General features: G+C 44.8%; 1 protein-coding gene across 1 annotated transcript in view; it reads right to left on the bottom strand.

The window, feature by feature from the left end:
* Positions 1-4,292: 4,292 nt before the first annotated feature.
* LOC125941324 (renin-like) overlaps positions 4,293-24,911 on the bottom strand; it is a 39,687-nt gene continuing 19,068 nt past the window's right edge. The window contains exons 2-6 of the mRNA XM_049658347.1: positions 11,980-12,098; positions 11,244-11,361; positions 6,947-7,128; positions 4,694-4,928; positions 4,293-4,297 (exon numbers count right to left, since the gene is read on the bottom strand). Coding sequence (XP_049514304.1) covers positions 4,293-4,297; positions 4,694-4,928; positions 6,947-7,128; positions 11,244-11,361; positions 11,980-12,098 — 659 coding nt within the window. The remainder of the gene's footprint in view (positions 4,298-4,693; positions 4,929-6,946; positions 7,129-11,243; positions 11,362-11,979; positions 12,099-24,911) is intronic.

Below are 24,911 nucleotides of genomic sequence, written 5' to 3'. Positions count from 1 at the left end.
TGATCGTCAGTGCCATTGAATACGGGAGGATCCGTTGGCGGCGCACCAGGACAGACGACCGAAGGCGGTGCCAGGGGTGGATCCGTAGGACGAGCTCCTCAGGCATGGGAGATGTGACAGGGATTGTCCGGCTGCGGAGATACAGGTTTGCAACAGGCCAGCACCTCCACCAAATTTACGAAGCACTTGGGGAAGTCAGCGTTCGCGACTAGCACGATAAAGTAGCGAGAGGTAGCACAGCCGATCGAGCACGACACAAGGCTTATCTCTCTCGTCGTTCTCTCTCACAGACACATCCCCACTGCTCCTTATTTCACAGTACAATTTTTATTTATTTATTTATTTATTTATTATTATTATTTATTTATTTATTTATTTATTTATTTATTATTTATTTATTATTAGTGTGGTTTCTGGCACAACAGACAGATGTGGCCAAGAGCGCCAAGACGATTCAAGCTGTATCGCGCAGCTCTTGTAATCCGACGGATTCAGGTACAGAGCAGCTGAAACCAAGTGAAACTTCGCTACTTGATCCTGTGCATCCCACTGGAACATGTCAAATAAAAAAAATTGATTTTGGGACACGTGAAAAGTGTGTAAACTTGATACACTGCCTCCTCTCCCAACGCCATTAAGGACGGTCGGCCTATAGCCTGCGTTAACCGCGGCTAAATGCAGACGCTAATGAAACGCATATGTAATGGTCGCTACGCTTTTGTAGTGATTCGCCTTTGGTGCAAATAAAGCATGGTCATTAAATATGCGTGGAACGTTTCATTGGTTCCGATGACCATTTATTGTACGGTCTGCCGCTAGTATGTTTTAATTGACGGTTCTATAAGAAAGGGTTACCAACAGGTCATGCGAACTACTGGAATTTCTTTTCTGTCAAATGTCTCACAATGACCCCAGCAAAAAAAATGTTTTTATGTGACGGCGCCAAATTTCTAGCCTGCCCTCTCCTTAGATACAACAGGCTACTTGCGCCAGTTCTGAAATAAAGCTATTATTTGACGGCGACAGGCGCAGTGACGCTTAGTGCTTGGTTGCCGGACGTATCCAATGCCGAGTTGCTTCTCGTTCATGAATCCGCCTTGCCAGAAGGACATAAAGACTCGGCGAAAGAAGTTCTGCCCCAAGAGCCAGTCTCTGTTGGTGCTACAGCGAAACCGCTGTAGCACACTGTGCCAACCTGCGATATCATGTGAGGATGTAAGAAATCGACGCATCGATTAGTGCTCTTGTGTTGTGTGCTACATGTACTATAGCTGCTTTTTGGAACTTCCTCCACCTCTGCTGTTCAATAACTATTGAGTATCAAGTTTCGATGGGATGTGAAAGGCAATAAAATAATACAAAGCCGTGATATAGAAATAATACGGGGAATCTTTTCGAATGAACATGGACATTTTTGGCTGCGTTCTTTTTCTTACGCTATTGTGTCATGAGTAGTATGACTGCCAAAGTAAAAGGAATACACGCGATGCCACCCTGCTTTTGGGTCTCTTGTTGCTTCCGTCTTTGTGGGTCTAACTTGTGGATATGCACCAACTTCATTTCATTTAATTACTTTCGGTAGCGTTAAGGCGTTTCGCAAAGAAATGGATGACAACAATAATTGAACAAGTCAGAGATAAAAGGCAGTAGGTTGTTTATATGGGTGGAGACAAAAAAAAATGAGAAACGACCCTAATCCTTGACATCGGGTCTGCTAGTGGCATTCGCACTTCGCATTAGTGTTCCCTGGTGTAGGGCGGGAAAACAAACTCGGAAGAGCGAGCGAACGGAAATCGCGGTAAGCCGCCACACACAGAGGAACGGGCGCAGAAGCGAGAAGCGAAGGAGGGAGGAGGACTCGACGCGTTTGCCCCTAGCGGACGGCGCACGAAGCGCACCTTACGCGCCCCTCCGCCGCTGACGGTAGAGCATGTAACGAGCGCCGGCGTGCGCGAGCGAGCGACGAAGCAGGTCGGCGCGCCGGGAGATACGAGAGAGAGGAGGGAGTGACGTCAACCCTCCGCTGTGTTAGGCAAGCGTTCACTCTGTGTCAGGTGGTGTGTGCTCTAATTAGCTTGTTTTATTTTAATTAGTAATGACAGGACCCTAGTTTAAGTGTGACGCCACTGATTAACGTCACTTCTATTCTTTATTCTAGTTTCACGAGAACCTGACTGATGCGGTGGGTACCTAAAGGGTACGACCGTGTGATTTGGTGTACGGCCATTTAGACTTTTCCTAATTGTTTATAAATATTGCTTACGCTAATTACTCTTTACTATACTATAGCTGTGCTCTGATGTGTTATCTATCATCAATCATATGTAGCAACCATGGATAGCTACCTGTTTTTTGTGATTATGTTTAACAGACACACAGTGACAAAATAAAGAGAATGCCATAGAAATTTGTGAAAGGCAACTGCGCACTGGCTTTGTCGACTTTTTTCTCAAGAAGAAAACGTCGAAATCTCCTTGCACGACGCTTGTGGAGCTATTTCCAGAGAGATATTTTGTATCCGTAGTTGTGTGCACTTTTCCACAAAACAATTTCTTTTCTTTTATCATGCGTTTTAGATTTCCAAATGAAAATTGTGGGTAAAGAACGCTAAATTAGGACTAAAACCGTACAGAGCGTACTAAATACACTCGGCTTTTCTAACCAGGTGGAAAATAAGTTGCGTACAGCTTAACTGGAGGGGGGGGGATATTTATCAGTTCTAGTTTGTCGGTGTTTCAACAATTAAATACACAACAAAAGTTATAGTTCCTATAACAATCCCTAAAGCAACAATAACCAGGTATTACCTTAACGACGTAGTCCTCGGGAGACAGTTGCATCCAAGCACCGAAATCAAATCCGATAATAGGCAACTTTGGAACACTTTCGCAGTCTACCATATACTGAAACAAAATGAAAAAATGTCGAATAACATCTGTCGCAGCGCTGCGCACAGCAAATCAACCTCGTTTGTTGTTCATCTTGCGCCATACCGCTATTCACCAACTCGACAAGATCCCATTGGTAGGTGGAAAAAAAGGTCATCCTACATGTGCGTCATGGACACGAAGCTGTACTAGCCAATTACCAAATTTAGTCAATAAAAAGATCGACAATAATGTCAATAAGAAAATCGACAATGATTTAGCCGTCGTTAATGACCCAATGAGAAATGCGCTTGCCCTTAGACCTCTTTTTATACATGTCTTCCAGATTGTTTTGCCAATAGCTGTGTTTCTTCTTTTATTTTTTGACGCGGGAAAAGAAACGCGATCTGACTTATGTGACCAGCCCTATGTTTGTTGCACCCTAAGGTGAGAATCGATGATTATTTAGCTTCTAGAGTCTAGAGACGAAAATTTAGGCCCGTATTGCTACAATCTCAGGAGCGGCAAAACTGACATTGCGCAGTTTTGTCCCTTGTTCATAGAATCCTAGCTTCCGTTACCCTTCCCGGCTTCTCATGCAGCCATGACCGAGCGAGCACTTTGGCGCACTACCACTTTGGATACCTTTGTCAAGAATGCAAATGTGTTTCACAACAGATCCCGTGAGGGCTATATACCGGAGAAAAGCAAGCATGTGTCATTAAACAAATAGAATAAACATAACCGTTTGTAGCACGAAAGACAAGAAAAGCGATTTGGAAAAACTTAGCAGGTATGCGTTCACTCCACTGAACGTGTCCGAGTCGATAAGTAATCATCCCTTTGTTTAAATAAAGATTTGTTTTTCGTGTAGTGTTTCGCATGTATATGTTACCTTATTCTTGTGTCGAGTCATTCAGTTTGAAAAATGTGTATTACAAGTTTATACTTGGATGGTATTTTTCTTTCTGGGTCCGCTGGCAGTAAATAGGACTGTAGAAGGAGCTATGTTTTCTCTGTATTAAAATAGCAACAATTATGTACATTCTTCAGCGCTATCAAATACGTTATTTATCATGTTTCCTTTGGCCTTCCTTCATGTTTGTTAGCTATTTCGAATTTAGTGCAGTGAATAATTAGGATATTCTGTGCTACTCATAAATAGTACAGTCAAAGAAATGGTTTTAGTTATATAATATGTTCTCGCACTGACCAGATGCCTAATAGTATTTGCTTTTTTATTGTCCATTTTTTACGGTAAAGCTAATAAATATACTGCGTGGCATACGCACCTCTCCTCGAGCACTTCGTGTAGCTCCAAGAGCCTGGTGGATATCATTGATGTACCTCTCTGGCCCATAGATGAATGGCAGTGCGGAAGCAGGTTTGGCAGTGAAGTACTCCCATATGGACTCCCCTCCGATGTTATGCTGAGTATGAGACGCAAGAAGGAGGTGATTCATAAGAGAGTCTTGAGAAGGTGATATCTAAGGAGGTATCTATCATTACAACACTGAACTTCACCTCAATAAAACAGATTAAGATCACTGGAATCTATTGCCCATCCTTGACGCCCCGTACCTTTACCTACTGTTACTTATGCAGTTTAGTTGCCTAAGGCGGGACCCTGTGCATCTTATGTGGCCTCAAGCATTACTTGAAGAGCATTACTTAATATTTTCGCGCAGCCATTGTCTCACACATGCACAAAAGAAATTGCTAGAATTGGCATAACAGAAATGCCCCTGGTAGGGCAATTTTTGCAATGACGTAGCCTACACACAGTAAGATGCCATGCAAGTACTTACTAATACATAGGAACGGACCAGTCTTGTCCAGGAAGACGCAGCATGAATAGACTCCTTGATAATGGGCCGTGTCATAATTTCCAAACATAATCTCACCATCTGCGCCGTCACGTGTTTTATGAAAGTATAAATCGAATAAAGGCATGTCCAGCAGGTATCGCTGGTTCATCGTATCAAAGACGGACCAGTGCTCAGGAAGTTGCGGCTCTGTTCCGAGGCCTACGACACCATCGAACGGTAGATTGTTGTATATCTGTAATATGGAGTCATAAATGCAATAAAAAAATTAGTAGCCTTCAGCCATTCGCGCGTCTGTGGACTCAAGTACTGCGATGCCAGGTACTGCCCGGCTCCCGCCTGTGCTCTCGAGTTTGTGCAAAACTCTTGGAGCCCTACACAAACTCATTAAATTTTATCGCACAAAAACAAGGCGTCCAAGATGACGGCCCCATGCCCACATGACCCATGGCTCACGACAGCTGCATCACAGCGTGGACGCGACGAGGAAATCACGGCGAAACGCCCACATATTGAAGCAATCTCTGTGGCGAGCTCTTAACTGCTTCTTATATTATCGTCGTTTATTATTTACGATATCTGGGAAAAATAGACGACGGCCGCCTATCCCAAACACCGAAAATAAACCAAGGGACTTAGAAATATCAATATCCAAAAGGCATATGACGCTGTAAATTGTTTATTGATGTATCCTTTTTTTTTTACTATGCACGTGTCGTGTTGGCCGCGAGCGCGACTGGAGAAGGCAGAGAGGAGCGAGTAGTGCGTCCCAGACGAACAAAACAACTGACTTTATTTTAGGCATCGTCCATCCTCGCCAGCTCGGTTTCGCATCCTTGCACCATCCTCCTTTCCTCGCACGTAACGCGATAACATTCGACCGATGGTGAAGGATGGGAGATGGTGTCGCGGCTGCTGCGGTGCGGCCACGAGGCCTCCACAAACGTAACACGGGCTACGATGCACGCCGCAGTGAAACTTGACGGACGGGCGAAAGGGCCGAAGGACAGATCAAACCGTGTTTCGAGCATGCGAATGCTATCGAAGTAGATGTCATACGTTTCACTGGCATAGGCATTTTAATGCCCTTACGAAGGACAGCGTAACGTGAAATAATGAACCCAAGGAGGCAATTATTTTGCTCAAACGGTCTTTTCTGAGCAGTACTTCTTGAAATGCTACAAAAAATCACAGCAGACTACCGCGACCTGACCGAATCGCGGTCAATTTTCCAGCAAGACAGCTTCTTTTCTAGCGCATTTTACCTTAGCGAGTGGTTCTGAGTGTGTAGTCATGACGACAAAGTACCATAAGTTTCAGGAACTCGATCCGCCGCGGTAACCCAGTGTCTACAGGGCGTTGTGCTGCTGAGCTCCAGGTCGCGGGTGCGATCCCGAACGCGGCGGCCGCATTTCGATATCGGTGAAATGCAAAAATGATCGTGCACTTAGATTCTACCCTTTGGAAAGAATGCAGGAAACAATGCCCTCCTGGTTTGAGTACACATTGCAACGGACAAAGTAAATATATCAAGCCTACAGGATTGCAAAGTAAGGCACAGATTGTGTAAGCGCACCTTCAATTAGTTTGTTAAAGACGTTGAATTCATAGATGGCTGCCAACGTGTGCAGGCGAGCCCTGGCAAACGGTAGGAAGTGTCTTGCAATGACATCATAACACCCTCCTCCTGCGAGGATATGTTTTTAGCGCGAACGACGCAAGAAACATTGGCTGAAGGTCAGTGCTGCCATGTCTTTGCTTCTCGTGTTTTGCTTTGCACTGTTTCTGTTTCCACTTCTCGTTCAATGTACCAGCTAGCCCGAGCAACAATCTTAGTTCTACCGCTAAATAGGGAGCTTTATACACTTTTACTTGGTGAAACGGGAAGCTCAAATTAAGTTTTTAGCCCAAGACAAAATTTCGCTATGACATTGATGAACTTAAGATGACCCCCAAGGAATAGAATTCATGTAATGTTGGCTTCAAGTACTTGGGGCCAAGTGCACGTTAAAGAACCCAGGGGGTAAAAAATCAATCTGGAATCCACCACTATGGCGTGCCTCATAATCATATCGTGTTTTTGGCACGTAAACCTCAGAAACAAATTCCGCGAAAACATGATTGCTATGCACTGGTTCAAATATTTTCAAGTATTTTTCTGTCGTAAGAGATTACCAATATCGATATCTGCCAAGACTGGCGAAGTGGTCGACCCACTGAGAAATAGTTCACCATTCTGAAAGAATAACAAACCTTAGGATCGATGACGGTTGCTTCAATAAACAGCTGGTCCGTGAGCTTGATGCCACCTATGACGATGGTCTCACGAGCCGCAGTTCCTTTGATGCCATCACCAGCGAAAGACGGTACTTCAACCCATATTCCGTAGTGAGAGTACGAAGAGGACTTGCGGTTGTCATACAGCTTGCGATCACCTAAATTTGAGGGCAAGGGAAGCTCAGTTGAAAGTTTGTATGAAGGGAGTGTTTATGAAAAATGTTTCGAACAAGATTTCATAATGCTTTATCACAAAATATGCATCTTTCTTTACGAGGCATGCTTTGAAGTTTATTTATTTGCCTATTGATTCAAGGGGAAGACCAAGGATAAATGCTGGATGGGTGGCTTTAGGAGCCCATTAGCCTCTGTTTCATGGCCTCGAATGTAGGCATGTTATCGTCATGTTTAAAATATCTAAGGTCATAAAATACCAAAACACAAAAAGGCGTCTAATAAATTCAGGTCGCTTATTAACGCAATTAAAGCGTAAACAGGTGTAAATCATTTCTATGTGTTAACGTATGTGCGTTTAGGAAAGTATTTAAGGAAAAAATATGCCTATTCAATGCACGTGGTGGAAACCATGCGAAGCGCAGCTTTTGTGAAGCAATTTGCCAAACGCTATAAAACGAAACAATTCATACAATTGCCTTTACTTAGTATAGTAGAAACACTCATAGTGCCCGAGATGGGAATACAAGAGATTCTCCCACTCGTTAGGCACATACCACTTTGCCAGTGCAGATGCACCTGTTTTTGTGAAAAAGAGGTCCTATAACTTCTGTTCTTGTGGCGCTTACGAGCAACCTCATATGCCTTTTCATTGCCTGATATACCGCAGTTCGAGAAAATCCATTGAAAGGTGATCAAATTACCAGCTTTCCAAGCAAAAGGGGGCAAGTATGTAATTTAGTTTATGGCTGTGTGGTATTTTGATTGTTCTTTCCCATGCAAATACATTCAAAGGATGCTTTCGAGTCCGTAAGGATAGTCCGATGTCGCAGAAGTAGTGAGAAGAGTTATCTCATTGCCTTTCTTAACACACAAAGGTCGCCTAATGTCGATGGCATTGTTCGTTTGAGGCTTTATATACACAAGAATATTTAATGTGATGAGCTTTATAAGGGCACTTCACGCACTTTCCTCCGTCGGTCGGTCGGTCGGTCGGTCGGTCGGTCGGTCGGTCGGTCGGTCGGTCGGTCGGTCGGTCGGTCGGTCGGTCGGTCGGTCGGTCTGTCTGTCTGTCTGTCTGTCTGTCTGTCTGTCTGTCTGTCTGTCTGTCTGTCTGTCTGTCTGTCTGTCTGTCTGTCTGTCTGTCTGTCTGTGTCGCTGTCTTGAACCGCTTTTACGCAAACTTGGGTGACAGGGTCACTGCGTAGTCCATGGTCTAATGGTTGTAACAACGCGCTGCTGTGATGAGGTAACTGGGTTCGAAACCTATCGTAGGGCCAGCTTAGGCAACGGGTATGCGACGCTGCATATGTGCCGTCCATCAGTTAATCCCTAGCTTCCGCAATAACCTCTGTAATTCCAGATAAATAGGAGCTATGTGCCCCCATTTGGTGCAACGAAGACAACAGGCTGGCTTCAGAAAGGGATATTCTATGATGGATCATATCCATGTCATCAATCAGGTAATAAGAAATATGAGGAGTACAATCAACCTCACTATATGGCTTTCATAGATTATGAAAAGGCATTTGATTCAGTAGAGATACCAGCAGTCATAGACGCATTGCGTAATCAAGGAGCACAGGAGGCATACGTGAATATCTTAGCAAACATCTACAAGGATTCCACAGCTACCTTGGTTCTCCACAAAAAAAAGTAGAAAGTTACCTGTCAAGAAAGGGGTCAGGCAAGGAGACACAATCTCTCCAATGCTATTCACTGCATGCTTAGAAGAAGTATTCAAGCTCTTAGACTGGGAAGGCTTAGGAGTGAGGATCAACGGCGAATATCTCAGCAACCTTCGGTTTGCAGATGACATTGTCCTATTCAGCAACAATGGAGACGAATTACAACAAATGATTGAGGACCTTAATCGAGAAAGTGTAAGAATTGGGTTGAAGATAAATATGCAGAAGACAAAGATAATGTTCAATAGCCTGGCAAGGGAACAAGAATTCAGGATCGCCAATCAGCCTCTAGAGTCTGTAAAGGAGTACGTTTATCTGGGTCAATTACTCACAGGGGACCCTGATCACGAGAAAGAATTTTACAGAAGAATAAAATTGGGTTGGAGTGCATACGGCAGGCATTGCCAAATCCTGACTGGGAGCTTATCACTGTCGTTGAAAAGAACAGTGTACCAGTATTGCATGCTACCGGTGCTAACATATGGGGCAGAAACTTAGAGGTTAACAAAAAAGCTCGAGAACAAGTTAAAGACCCGACAAAGGGCGATGGAACGAAAAATGTTAGGCCCAACGTTAAGAAACAGGAAGAGAGCGGTGTGGATCAGAGAACAAACTGGGATAGCCGATATTCTAGCTGACATTAGGAGGAAAAAATGGAGCTGGGCAGGCCATCTAATGCGTAGGATGAATAACCGGTGGACCATTAGAGTTACCGAATATATACCAAGAGAAGGGAAGCACAGTCGAGGACGGCAGAAAACTAGGTGGGTGATGAAGTTAGGAAATTTGCCGGCGCAAGTTGGAATCAGCTAGCACAAGACAGGGGTAATTGGAGATCACAGGGAGAGGCCTTCGTCCTGCAGTGGACGTAAATATAGGCTGGTGATGATGATGATGTGCCCCTATATATACGGCGCTCTTCAATGAACCTCGTCCACCGCAACTTAGATCCTAGGAAACAAGGTATGTCGATCCCATGCTTCAGTGAACGTCTTTGATGTCAACTTGGGTAACTGGGTATGTGCCGCAAAGGTATGTGCCGCTCATCACTAAACCTGTTTCACCTCAACTTGAGACACTTGCTTTGTGTCACTGGATATGTGGTGCTCTTCAATGAACGTCTTTTACGCCATCTGGTGTCACTACCTATGTGTAACTGGGTATGTTCCCCTCTTCAATGACAAAAAAATCCTTTAAATTTCACCGGTTGTGGGTGCAGTCTAACCTTTGTCATTTAATATTCAGACAGTATTCCACACGCGCCACGCGTCGTCTTCGATACGGCGGCGCTGGATGGCGCAGTTCCTTCAGAGGGCAGCGGGGAGAACATTCCGGCTGCACACACGCATTATACATGGTGCGTTTTGGCGGTCGCAATAGGGTGTGTCGTTACATCGCTGCAATGCCAACTGCAGTAACGTCAGTATTCAACATGAGATGGGTTCCGCCAGGTTTTTTTGATTATGACGGCACAAACATTTTGCGAGTGCGCGCAGTATTGCGCACGAACAATTTTTTCGCATGGGCTAGCCACCGATAGTTGCTTTATTGAAAAAAATTTCCCGCCAATCCACCCTGTGATGGTGGTTGGAAAGCGAAGCTTTTTACGCCACCCTCACGGTGACTGCGGCGCACTTGATATTTCACACACTACAACGTAACTTTAACCACGGCCTTTATTATTATTTACTTCACAACAATGTTCACTACTGCTTTATGATCGGTGTGATATACACTACTAGACTACCGCATAGTGGGGTAGTCTAGAAATGAATCGAAGCAGTTACTAGGCTGGAAGGGTTTCGAATGACGTCAACCCTCTTTCAAGCAGCTGCATAAGCTTTGCAACAGCTGCAATCTAATCTTACGGACCGCGCCGAGCCTGTTTCCGTTGTTTGCCCGCAGCCCTTATCATCCATCATGTTGGCTCATCACTTTGAAGCTTGTTTTTGTGGTTTTTCTTGCGAAAACGAGTGCTTAGTTGTACGCTGAATGCCTGAATTCAAGTAAGCTATACTGCTATACCTGCAATTGTTAGCGGTTCGTCGGGATCATTTTTTGCTTACAACGACGGACACGACAGAACCCTTGGCTGGTAGAGGTACAAAGCTTCGCTTTAAAAGAGAGATCCCTGGCATCCACAACTGCGCCAGGATGCCTAGTAGCAGAAGCAGTATTGCGCATTGTATGATCTCTGGGTCCGGAAAGAAGCTAGCTGTTTCCTTCCGCAACTTCTTCACTGAAGAAGATTCAAGCAATGGGAGCGCCACCAATGCATAGAGCTGCAAGACATACGTACGGAGTGCAATTATAGCCGTTGTTTGGTGAAAGATAGTAGCCGTTGTAGAAAGAGCACTGACAGTAAAATTCTTTACGCATATTGCTTTAAAGCAGCAGAAAAATATACTTACCGCATTGTGCCTTGCTGCAGCCAACTGAAGGCAGCCATGTAACATTAGAATTTGTGTCAAAGACAACTCTGAAAGTTTGCGGTGGTGTTCCGATGCTGATGACACCGTAGTATTGAGTCTGTCAAGTGAGGCAAGCAAAACGTTTTCAGTTACTTAAGTGATCGACCACAATATTAACGTCTAAATGGATTATATATTGCATTGAAGACAGACAACCAAGGTTGAAAAAAACTGTGACGCGACGGGCCCCGGCATTCTCCTGCTTTCTCTATACGTGTGCGCTCGTTTGGCTTGGGTTCCTCCGAAAACAGTGCTGCACTTTCTGCTGGCCAGATATTTGAGCTTTACCGCATAGTCGCCCGCACCTTGCCCATCAATTACCAGGTTCAGCCTATGACACCAAGCCCAGATCTCCATCATCGTAGAATTGATATTTTCCACGTCCCCCCCCCCCCCCCCCCTCAGTTACATCTTGCCAATCTACGACCCAGTTATACTAACAGCGCGTTCAGTTGCCAGGATGGCTCCACTTTACCCTGTGGGCCAGTGTAGTGAAGAAGGCGGCGCAAGCCGCTTTGTTCGCGCTTGGGGCTAGGATGAAGCTCTTGCTCGCTTGGATTCAGACTGGCTTGTGAGCTCCTTGAAGCAATTTGTCTTTGTGCAAGTCAACCACGTACGCGAGAACCAAAACGAATGAGAATAGAGCGTGGGTGAAAAGCCCTTTATGGAAACTCACATTAGTGGCCTTGAGAGGTACAGTCACGACTCCACCAGCCTGCCAGTAGTTCCCGCTGTAGTTATGGCCACCGCTTATTATTTCGTTGCTCAGTCGTGGCCTGGGGATGAAGGCAAATACTATAGAAATGCGAGTATGTCGTATACAGAGTTCATCGCAGGCGATGTGAAGCAGAACTCTAGAATAACAAGCATTCGTTATTTGTTCTGGGCACGGGAGAGCAGCGACGATGTTTTTGCTCAAAATCCCCTTCTGCTTTCATATGCAGTTCATCGCCTTATTCTTTGGATGGCTATCCGCGCCTGCGCAAGCGGTTGGACCAGATGCTCCTGCATCGACGCCGTTGCCGTTATCATCACCGCTCTTGATACCTTCGGCGACCGCGAGCGATTATGTCTGATACGAGCTTTGCCCTGGTGCCACCTTCCCATCATGATCAAGCACGGCATCAGCACTGCCATCGACAGCATCTTGCCATCGGGATTTAAAGGACTTGCATCGGCTTTCCACCTTCAGTGGGCACGGAGAGCAAGCGACGATGTTGCTGCTCAAAATCCCCTTCTGATTTCATATGCAGGTTGGTGCAGCCCCTCTTTTTATTGTAAACGTTCAAGCAACAGATGTCTCTTGCTCTTCCCGTGCCCAAGTGTTGTTTGCGATACCTTGTACGACTGTATATTTGTCGTTAAACTCCTGATGCTAAGCGGTGACGTAGAACAAACCCCGGTCCGCCTCAGCCTGACCCTAGCAAATGCACAAGGAACTGCTTGATTGCCATTGCTGCATTGTCAAAAATTTGACAAGCGTCACGCGGAAGTAATGAAATCCTTGGCCGAGTTAAAGGAAAACCAAGAAGCACTTACGCAAAATGTCGCAGATCTTACAAAAAGATTGATAACTTTAGAATATACTGTTGAATCTATTGAAAATGCATTGGCGCCAGCTGAAATTAACCGCCTTGCTCATGAAACTGTTAGAAATGAAGGTGCCGCGCTCAATTCAAGGCTTGACGAGTTGGAAGATCGGTCTCGAAGGGATAATTTATTAACATATCTGACAGTGCTAACGAGACGTGGGCACAGTCCGAAGACTGTATTAAAGATCTGCTGTCGCGTCATCTAAGCTTGAACGTTACCGACAATATGATCGACAGAGCGCACAGGCTGGGTTCCTTTGAGCCACTAAAGACACGTCCAGTTATCGTCAAGTTTTCGTCTTTTAAAACCAAAGAGTTAGTTCTTTCTCAGAAAGGTAAGCTGAACACAGCTGGCATCTCTGTGGGCGAAGACTTCTGTAGGCCAACATGCTTGTCACGCAAAAAACTAATTGAATACGGAAAATCTAGCGGCCAACCCTTTTCACTACACTTTAACAAACTTATCATCAACAAAAAGCGCCACATCTACTGCGCATCCACTGATAACGTTTGTGAAGTTGACTCCCCTCGTGAGCCTCACCTACCTGGTAATCGCAACGCGGCTTTAAGCAATACTGGTAATTCGTCAGCGTAGCTATCTTCCCGCCACGCAAATGATGTGTCTCTTCTTTTTAGCAATGCACGCAGTGTGCTCAACAAGCGAGCGGCACTCTCAGTTCATATTGATTCATGTTCTGCTGACATTGTTATTCTATCCGAAACTTGGCTTTCTGCAAAAGTTCAAAGCAGTGAAATCTTTGACTGTGAAAAGAAATACGCTATTTATCAATATGACCGCGATGTTCGTGTCGGTGGGGGTGTTTTGATCGCTGTTAATGAAGAGTTTCCTTCCTCAAGTGTTCCAGTCGAATCAGCTTTAGAAGTGGTGTGCGTGCGTATTACCATTGACAATAGGGACTGTATTTTTTGCGCATGCTACTGACCCCCAACTGCAGCCCGTTCTTTTTGTGATGAACTTCATGACGTCTTGAATAACATAGTTATCCGATACCCCACATTGCCTTTTTTTTCTATTGGGAGATTTCAACTTTCCAAACATCACATGGATCAATGGTTCCACCACTATCACAAACATTCTTCGGAATGCGCACAGTTTCTTGGTGTTTGTTCCGAATTCAACCTCGCACAACTTGTTGATAAACCCACTCGTACTACTGCAGTTTCCGCTAATATCCTTGACCTCATTTTTACTACTACTCCTGACTTTGTTTCCAAACCTACTTATATCCCTGGTTTAAGTGACCACTTGCTTATTCATTTCACTTTGCGTGCCCATGTTTCTACTAAAAAGAGCTATAAGGTTGTTCGCGATTACAAGCACGCAGATACTGCTTCTATCACGGCAGAAATGGAATCATTCACAGCTGCTTACATCCCCGGTTTCGACGAACACTCAGTTCAGGATAACTGACAACTTTTCAAAAATAAACTATTATCTTTAATTGACAGCTATGTACCTCAAAGAAGAATACCCTCAAACACTCGATCGCCATGGTTCAACACCTCTCTTAAACGCCTGCGCAACAAAAAGAAACGGCTATTCCGTCGGGCCAAGCAAACAAATCTCCCCCCGCATTGGTCAATGTACCGTCAAGTGGAAACTGAGTACATCCAAATGAATAGCAACGCTAAAACTACCTTCTTGAATGTTACACTGCCCTCGTTTCTTCAAACGAGTCCACGCAAGCTTTGGAGTGCTGTTAATGACACTAAAACAAACATTGTACATTTAACTTACTCTGATGGCTCCAGTATTCCACCTAATCAATGTTGCAGCGTTTTGAATGCGGCGTTTGTCTCTTTCCTCAGTACTAATATAATCGCCATTCTACCGAGTGCACCGAGTTCGAACTTTCCTGTAATGGATCCCATAATAACTGACTGGGTTGGTATTAACCGGCTAATCGATAATCTGCAGATTTCGTCTTCCAGTGGGCCGGATAGTATTAATTCAAAAATATTAAAATGCACTGAAGTGCTTTCATCTGTATTCTTTCTAAAATCTTTGCTCAGTCATTGCAGTATTCATCGCTCCCGCGTGACTGGAAGAAAGGTAAGGTGGTTCCAGTCCCAAAGTCAGGCAATGCGCATCTTCCCGAGAACTAACGTCCCATTTCATTGACAAGCATCCCATGCAAACTTTTGGAACACGTCATTTACTCTCACCTTATTAAATTTTTAGAGACCAATTCATTCTTTCATTCCCGTCAACATGGGTTCAGAAAAATGTACTCGTGCGAAACCCAATTAGCTCGCTTTACTAGTGATCTTTTTGCTGCATCTGACAATAACTTTGATGTTGACTGCATTTTATTGGACTATGCTAAGGCTTTTGATACCGTAACGCACGCTCTACTAAACCTTAAACTCGACCAGCTTAACATTGATCCTTTAGTATTAGCTTGGATTAAAGACTTTCTTTCCAATCGAACCCAGTACGTAACTGCCATTAACGCTTCCTCTGCTTTTTTATCGGTTACATCAGGGGTCCCGCAGGGATCTGTCCTCGGGCCTCTGCTCTTTCTAATTTATATTAACGACCTCCCTGACTGCGTCAAATCGTCTTCAATTAACCTATTTGCTGATGACTGCGTAATATATCATAAGATTAGTGATCCCGCTGATTCCACTAAACTGCAAGAAGACCTTAACAATTTATCCATATGGTGCAATACATGGAACATGAAACTAAACGTAAATAAACGTAAATATATGCGCATATCACACCGCACTAACAATACTGATGCACGCATGTATTTTCTCAATAGCGCTCCTCTCGGTCAAGTTAATTTTTATAAGTATCTCAGCCTTTATATCACTCACGACCTATCATGGCACAAGCATGTTGAATATATACCTTCTAACGCTAATCGCACGCTAGGCTATCTGCGTAGGAACTTCTACGCCGTTCCTGCATCTTTAAAACTGACGCTCTACAAAACACTTGTTCGATCAAAATTAGAATATGCCTCGGCCATCTGGGATTCCCCTCAAGTATCACTAACCCTCTCCCTCGAAGCCATTCAGAACCGCGCGTCCCGCTTTACTCTATCTAATCACTCTCGTCATGCTAGCGTTACACTCATGAAGCAAACCCTTAACCTACCGGATCTTCCAGTACGTCGTGCATGCCTCTGCCTTCGGCCCTCGGCCGAAGGCCTCTGCCCTCGGCCTCTGCCTTTTCCACAAGATTTACCGCAACCCGGTATTAAAGATAAACTTTTAACTCCTCCTTCTTACGTTTCATGCCGCAGCGATCACATTCATAAAGTTTTCGTGCCATCTTGTCGTACGAATGCGTACTATTACTTTTTTTTTACCTCGCACCTGCAATGACTGGAACCACCTTCCCGCATCGGTCGCCACTATTACAGACGCATCGAGGTTCAAGACTGCTGTTTTCCATGCCATCTAAGAATTATTTTACTCATTGTTCCGCATTCTTTTTCTCTGTATGTACCACTCCTTTCTGTAGTGCCTACAGGTCTTGAAAGTATGTAAAATAAATAAATAAATAATAAATAAATAATAAATAAATAAATTGCTATGGCACTCCTAGATTGCAGCAAAACACAAATCTTCACTGATTCGAGATCGGCGGTCAGGGCTTTCGTTTCAGGGTCCATTGCTGAGGAGGCTCACAAGATTCTCAAGAACTAGAACATCTCTACGCACACCATCACATGGCTTCCGGCGCACCTCGGCCTCCAGCTTGACTCCTTGTCCAATCTCAATGACATCGCCCACTCCCAAGCGCGCGCACTAACCCACCGCGCGGGAGCAAGGGCGAGCTCAGAGGCCGGGGTTCTCGAGTTTCAGGACACTCTCACTACTTTCAACGAAATCACTAAGCACTATCACTTGGGTAGGAGGACTTATCCTCCCTCTCATAGCAAACTGGCTAGACCTCTGTCGTCCACTTTACGCATGCTTCAGACTAAGTCAAATCCCAACCTGGCCCTTTTTCATTCGGTCACTCCAGAGGCTTTTAGCACTATTTTTGCCACGACTGTGCGGCTGTTAGCAATCTAGAACACACGCTCTGGTGATGCCCCTCGTTACAGGGACTGAATCGCATCACGGAAGAAGAATGGAGTTCTGCCATCCAGAGCTCAGAACTTTCACGCCAAACTTGGGCTCTCCAGAGAGCCCACGATGCCGCAGTTAGGCTCGGCCTACCCGTCCCCTCGTGGGAGCGGCCCCCAGCTCTGTCCTAGGGCAGGGCTTCTCAGGATCTAGTTAATAAAGTTCTTTGTCTGTCTCTCTTTCTGATTTACTCAGGTGGAGGTCATCTTCGACCTTCGGTACATTACCCCACAGCGCGCGTGGTTTCTCCATGCTTTCTCGGTACTCTCTACAGACAGGTGGTTGAGGAGTTTGAAGAAGTTGTGGACTCACTCCACGACACCACACCCTATTACCACTGCAAATCGACGATGCAGGATCGCAAGTCCGTGTCTGCGCGCAGGCGGCTTCAGCAGCTTCTCAACGAACAGGAGCTCGTCGACCGTCGGAACTTCTACGTCGTAAGCGGCGGCTTCTTAGTTACTGTAGGCTGTACGCAAACAGCCCGCTGCTGCGTGAACTGTTCCTTCAGCGCCTGCCGCAGAATCGGGTGGTCGCCTTGGCTGCCACACAAGAAGACACCTATACCTCGACAATCATGCCGAGCTGACCAACCGCATCGCTGACAATTCAGCAAGAGATGCTGTAGCAACAACCACCATTCCGCTGTAGCACCTCGAAGATCGTCAGTCTCGCCTTGAGTAACAGACCTGAGAACCGTTCGGACCGATGGCAGAAGCAGAAGAAGCTCTCTTGTTCTTCCTTTCTTTTTTAACCTTGCAGCACGAGACACGCGCCGGAGTTCGCGTATAAAGACTCGACAGGGGAACAGCGCGAAAAGACTAAGGATGAGAAGAGGAACACATATCAGCTCTGGTGTGTGTTTCTGTTTTGTCCTTCGTCTTTTCGCGCTGTTCCTCTGTTGAGTATGTACCGACTACACCAAGCCTCTAGTTTCACTTAACTTTGGCCAAACTTCAAAAATGTTCAAAGGCTACGTAGCTGGACAGAACCAAGGTAATGTTTGCCGTTGCTTGAAGATAGTCAGATTATATTTTGCACTCCGCCTAATTATATAATTGGTCTTCAATAATTAATCAACTTCTCAGTTATAGTTAAGTACAATGCGATAAGTATCAAAATACACGCAAAGTGGCTCGAGCGGCCAGTCGCACGGCAGTTCTGAGTGTGTTCGGGGGCTTCTATCACATTCGCAAAAACGCTTTTAAGTAGCACGTATTGAGCAGCAGAAAGCTGTATCGGGAGGTTTTCATGTTGCTCTACAATTTTCTCATTGACACTTATTTAATTATAAAAATCGAGAAGTTGAAGAATTAATGGAGACTAATTATCTAATTAGGTGCAATGCAAAAAATAATCTGAGTATCTCCAAGCGGCGACAAACATTGCCTTGGTTCGGTCCAGCTACGTGGCATTTGCATATGTAAAGTTTGGGCCAAGTTACGTGAAACACCCTGTTTAAAAAGCGGCTGAGGTGATGACGATGGTTGCTAGAGGGCGAACTGGTAAAGCGTTTGCTCGGGGTTACATGTGCAAAAGCTTCGTGTCATTCAGAGTGCTTTATTATTACTTTAGGAAACAAGACATGTGTGTAAAGTGTAACATGACACTGTACAAACGTATTCACTGGTTTGCAGATGATTCATTGCGACCTATGGTTTTTTTTTCCAGAGTGGTACATATGTGCCTCTTGTACAATGCCTTTCATATAAACCGTGAATTACTTCCTTGGTTACTTGATGAAGTTTCCAGTGCAATAGTTTTCATTTCCAGGTTTATATAAGTTTCTAATATGAGGCTCATACATCCATGTCTCGTGTACTAGAATGCTAAGATTATTTTATTTATGTAGCATTACTCAGTCTCATCGTACACTGCAATACAATGGTGCACACTTGTGACACTGATTTCCCCGTTTGAGTATTCTATACTATTTTCACTTGATTGTTGCTTTTAGGTTTATGGTTCTTTTAATTTACACCATTACTTTATTTGACGTATCCCAAAGGCAGTATGTTTATTTTAACATGTTCCCAGTGTTTCGTTTTGATAGTATGCGGCGTTATTCCTTTTTGTGTTCTTTTCAAGCTTCTATATCATCGGTAACATTGCTTGTAGGCAGCTACCATGCGAGTAAATCTCTCGTTTCTCAGTCTGCTCCTTGCAGTTGCTGTGATATCAATCTATAAATAACTCTAGTCTGTTCACCTGACTGCATGGGCTGTTTACTTTACTAAATAAGAAACTTTACGAATTTTGTTTGTATATTGTAGTCATTGTTTATCAGTTTCTAGTTCATTAAGAATTGCATCTGCGAACTTTAGTCATTGTTGGGGTACTTTTAATTCAATTTACTTTGTATTTCTTATACATTTTGCTGAAACCTTGCACTTTTTCAATAAAGTTTTGCTTTGTCGTACTGTCCTCATTTCATGCGCACTTGGCGCAAAAGCCCTGGCGTGGACGCTCGTCCAAACGCGCCCATTTTTTCTTAGCGGGATTTCATTCCCATTTTGGTTGTAAACATCGTTGCTGCATACCAAAGACTGTATTCTAGATTCATTTTCGTGGACATGTTAATATTCACGTGACTTGGTAGAGGATGCGTCAGCGTCGATAGGCAACAGTGCTTGGCACTGCACCAGGAGCTCTTTTGCACTCGACACCGACGCTTCGACTCATCTGGAACCCGCGAAAATTAGCTTCAGATTATCGTGAACCTTTCAAGACGATTTCTAGACCAGCTTTTTGATAACGTCTTAAAAACGTTTAGAAATTGGATGTGAATAGCTTATTTGTTTCTTTCCCAATCCTATTTCTAGGCGAGCTTTTCGAATACGTCTTTAAAACATGTTATAGATCGTCTCAGAAAAGTAATTAAGCCAGACATTAGCCGATATATACGACGTTTTACCGACGAAGTTGTCTGACTGATGTCTTGTTTAAACCATTTTTATCGTCTTGGATAAACGCTACGAAAATGTTACGTATCTCTTTTGTGCTACCTGGGTTTACTTAAGAATATACTTTGCATACCACACTAGTAAACGAAACTGGCCTGTATTTTGCAACATAGCGACGTCCCGTCTTATGTACATGAACATTGTTGGCTAATGTCCAGTCATCAGACAAAGCACTCTCATCAAGCGACTTTTTAAGATTAACACACAATTATTGGGGAAATATTGGGTATAAATATTCACCAAGAAAATTTCCAATAGAATCAGGGCAACACTAGACTTCAGCCAACCAAGAGAACATGCTGGCTTCAGTAAGGGATATTCTACGGTGGATCATATCCATTTCATCAATCAGGTAATAGAGAAATCCGCGGAGTACAATCAACCTCTCTATATGGCTTTCATGTATTATGAAAAAGAATTTGATTCAGTAGAGATACCAGCAGTCATAGAGACATTGCGTAATCAAGAAGTACATGAGGCATACATGAATATCTTGGCAAATATCTACAAGGATTGCACAGCAGCCTTGGTTCTCCACAAGAAAAGTAGAAAGTTACCTATCAAGAAAGGGGTCAGCAAGGGTCAGGCAAAAGTGATAGCTACTTTCGCTGGCACTTCCTGCCCATCAGAGATCAAAATATGGCCCCTTGTATTCAGAGTAGATCTACTTGCACCGCGTCCGCAATAATGTCGCAATTGTTGGCGCTTTGGTCATAGTACCGGTGCATGTAAATCAAGCCAACGTTGCTGCACATGTGGGGAAAGTCACGCTTCCAGTGACTGCACTTCCGAAAACGAGAACTTTGTGATGGAAACCATCCGGCTCATTACTCTAACTGTTCTGTGCGGGCCCAAGAAGTGCGGATCCTCAAAGTTATGGACAAAAGACGTTGCTCCAGAAGAGAAGCTGCAAATATTGTAAATGAAAGAACATTTGGCTATGCTGGAGTTACAGCTAAACAAAATACGGTACCTGACTCATCTCTCACTGCAACCATAGAAAATGCTGTTCAAAAGGCCATGGCTAAGGCAATAGATCAGTTGCTGGTAAACTTTGGTGAAAGCATCGCACAGGTTATTTCCTCGCAAATGAATACGTTAATGCAAGCTACTGGTCTATGCTCGGTAGCAAATCAACTTATAAACTCAGAGCAGCAATTTGTCGATGGAAAGAGGGAGACAACTGTATCGGGAGATGGCACAGCGTGCAATAGTTCCCCTCCCACTCATTCTGCTTCCGACAACCAAATCATACAAGATTGTGAAATGAAAGACGCAGAACATAATCCTAGTGCCCATAAAAGAGCTATGTCAACAATCACTGAGGATTCTTCCTAACTTCCCCATTCGAAGTCAAAGAAATGTCAGCCGAAGTTTACATTGGAGGATAGTGCATCAAAGAAGTCCCCTTCGACAGCAGGAACTTCATCATAGGATTGGTAAAGGTTCTCCAGTGGAACTGCCGCTCACTATTGTGAACTTCTGTAGATTTGTTTTCTCTTACAAACCAACTTAATCCAGATATAATAGTATTACAGGAAACGTGGTTGACAACGGAGAAAAATTTCTATATAAAATTTTAAAAATCTTTTTCATTAGACCGCCCTACAAGAGGGGGTGGACAAATTATGTTTATTTCTACTAAAATATCGTAGGGTAATTCAAGAACTCTAGAGGATATAAATATATCATAGTAGCCACTGACTAGCTCACAAAGTTTGTTGAGGCAAAACCCTTGAGGAATATAGAAGCCACGACAGTTCAAAATTTCAAAAACGCAGAATTGTCTTGAAGCACGGATGCCCAGTCACGATTATAACAGACCGCGGTACTCAAATGATGGCACGATCTACTGAAGCTTACCTCAACCATTGTGGCATCACACATGCTACCACTACCGCATATCATCCTGCAGCAAATGGATTGTGCGAAAGGGCTAACAAGAATATCTAGCAGATGATTGCCATGACTACCGCCGGGGGAGAAAAGTGGGCTGATTTACTCCCATATGTTGTATTTTGCTACAACACCGGGTACCAGGACACGGTTCGCCATACTCCATTCTTCTTTGTCTATGGTAGAGATCTAGCGCTTCCACTAGACGGTTACAGCCACCGAGAACTTGAAGAATTGAAAGAGGATTCCAATTATAGCGCTGTAGTGAGCGAAAGACTGCAAAAAGCTAGACAACTTGCGGCCGCGTACATCAGACTGGCACAATAAAAACAGAAGGACTACTTCAACAAGCACCGCAAGGACGTTGTGTTAGAAAGAGGACAACTAGTGCTTTTTAAGGCTCCACCGTCCGGTGTAAAATCGACCACATGATACAACGGCCCTCACAAGGTAGTGAACATACTGTGTCCCGTGAACTACGAGATCGAACTCGCCGATGTATCGGGCACGTGCTAGTCACCTACAGCCGATACGGCTCGCACATGCGCATTGTACTTCTACAAAGTTATAAATACGACGCACCCATTAAAACGTTGTTCATCCTTGTTCTGCACCCTGCTGTTGCCTCAGTCATTTATAAGCACGATACAGCCGATAACATGGAAACGGACATTGTGCACGTGCAGAAATTGAAGCCCTACCTGAGCCCAATTGGCGAGATGGAACAACCTCGTGCATCGGACTAAGCCGTACATGTGTCGGACACCGTTTGGATGCAGTGAAGTGTGTGGTGCAGTATAGTGGCAGTGATTACACGTATTCCCGTGTGTAAAAATGGGACGACAAAGCTTGCCGTGGTAAATAGTTACTCTTGTATGATTATTGCTTAAGTTTGCATATGTTTTAGCTAATTCCTGTTGTACCATTGCGAATGTTATGTGTTGTGTTTTTAGCGTTCTACGCAGTCGGGACGACTTGACTCAAAACGCGGCCATGTCACGAGCGAAAGCAGACGACGCTTGGTGTGTACGTGTCTTGCGCCTTGGCGCCGAGAAAACAACAAAGATCGGCGCCGAGCACGCGCTCGCGAGGGGGGCTCGAGCAATAAAGAAGAAGGGTGAGGCAGTCCCTTCCTGGTCTCCATTGTGTCTGGATGCGTCTTACGCCACCCCGGAACCCATAGAAACCAACGGCCACAACGGCACATCACAAGCACGAAGGTAAGTTCGGTCGCCACTGCGGGCTTTATCTTGAAAGCGATCGTCCTACTTGATGGATGGACGGAAGGACAGACGGTTTTCCTCGATCGTTGGGGACGCATAGAAATGTTTTGGCTTTTAAAAGTCAGCTACGTGAGGTTCTTTTGCAGTTCGAGAAACTTGATCAACTCTCCAGTTAAACAGCGCGTAGCGACATCTACGACTGCAGCCACCACCACACACACATTTTCTGCGGGTTTGTTACCCTTCCATCTTTGCGCCGCGCGCTGTAACGCCCCGCCTCTAATGGCGGCTACTACTTTGCGGCACGCAACAGACAGCTGCCAAGTGTTTAGCGGTGGGCTGCCCGCCGGCTGGCCTTCTCCACTTATGAAGCACGCGCAAAGTAAACTAACTCTTGCAGTAACTCTTGCAGCACTGGCAAAGTAACTCTTGCAGCTATTATCACACCGGGGATCGTTTCAGTGGCGTTTGAAATACGAAGCATTTCATTTGCCTAGTTGCAGTCAAGGCTAAACACTAGGCCATCCAAGGCCATCCCGCCACAAACAGACGTGCCTCGGTTGCTTTCTCTGCGTTATGTTGCGCGTAGGCGTCTACATACAGATACAAAGATGAGCCTCGAAAACATCAAGCAGAAGAGGAGCGTTAGAACGCGAAGGCCCTGTAGTGACTACAGAGGTACGCAATGCGTACTGAAGTGGCGAGGCAGCACGCTAAGCTACGGGCCGATGAGATACGCACGGTCGTGGAGCGCGAGCAACAAGAGAAGTGATGCGTGGCCGAAGAACAATGGCACGTCAAGCGATCGGCGACGTAAGGGTCGCCGCCGAGACGAAGGGGCGCCGATTGGAGAACCGCTACTTACGGGATGCACACGCGCACTTTCCAAAGCACTTAGCTGAAGACGAATTTAATGTGGCGTGTAGCGTCTTCGAGCGCCTCTGGGTACGATCCAATGCTGTCAGGGTGTCGCTGCCCGCGAATGGCGCGGTCCTCGAGTGAGGGTTTCTCCGGGAGGACGCGCGTTCGTACAGGCTTTGCGCCCCGAGAACGGCAGAAAATGCTTCGCTTTGAGTTAGATAATCAGCAAGGATTGTTTTCGCGTTACGTGATCTTTCGTTTACCCCTCTCATATTTTAGGCAGTTGTCACCTACGCTCTTAGAAGCAGTCACTTGCCGCGTCAAGGTCAAGGTAGCTTTTGGGATATCTGCCTCTTATCAACTTAGGAGTTTCCTTTCCTGCGCTAACGCCTAAACAGTGTCAGTGTGCGGGGTCGGGCATACAAATACTTCACCGAAATTACAGAACAAGCGAACCGTAGTGCTTTATTTCGACGTAGCCGCTTTTATTCGATTCTAATAATTTAAATTATTAGGCATATAATTAATTGTTTTATTTATTTATTCATTCTTGCCATGTTGGACATAATGTTAATAGCTCCCTTCGTCCTAGTCTACCTCTTGCCTGGTCCTTTTCCAACCCTCTAGCTCAACCCCACCCTCTCTGGCAACCACCGTTCAGGTGTCAGAATATGTATCCAGACAGTTACACAGCGGTCAGCAGTAATTTTAAAATATCTTTAAAGGAAATCCATTTACTCCTGCTAGTGTTTTGATGGCTCAAGCTTGTGTACCGCATTTCGTATTTTCGTCTTCGTGCTAATGTGTACAGTGTAAAGCGTCTACTGCGATGAAGCGACATTTGATATGTGCGTGTCGAAAAAGTGTTAACCATGTTACTGCTTACGGTGGCGTGTTCGCCCGATGCGTCATCGCGGTGTCTGCGGCATTGTGTCCGGTAAAGGTGGTAGCGTGTAGGTGCCGCGT

This window comes from Dermacentor silvarum, chromosome 11, assembly GCF_013339745.2.
Source record: "Dermacentor silvarum isolate Dsil-2018 chromosome 11, BIME_Dsil_1.4, whole genome shotgun sequence".
NCBI lineage: Eukaryota > Metazoa > Arthropoda > Arachnida > Ixodida > Ixodidae > Dermacentor > Dermacentor silvarum.
Note: the sequence above shows the minus strand (reverse complement) of the source record. Positions and strands in the feature narration are given on the sequence as shown.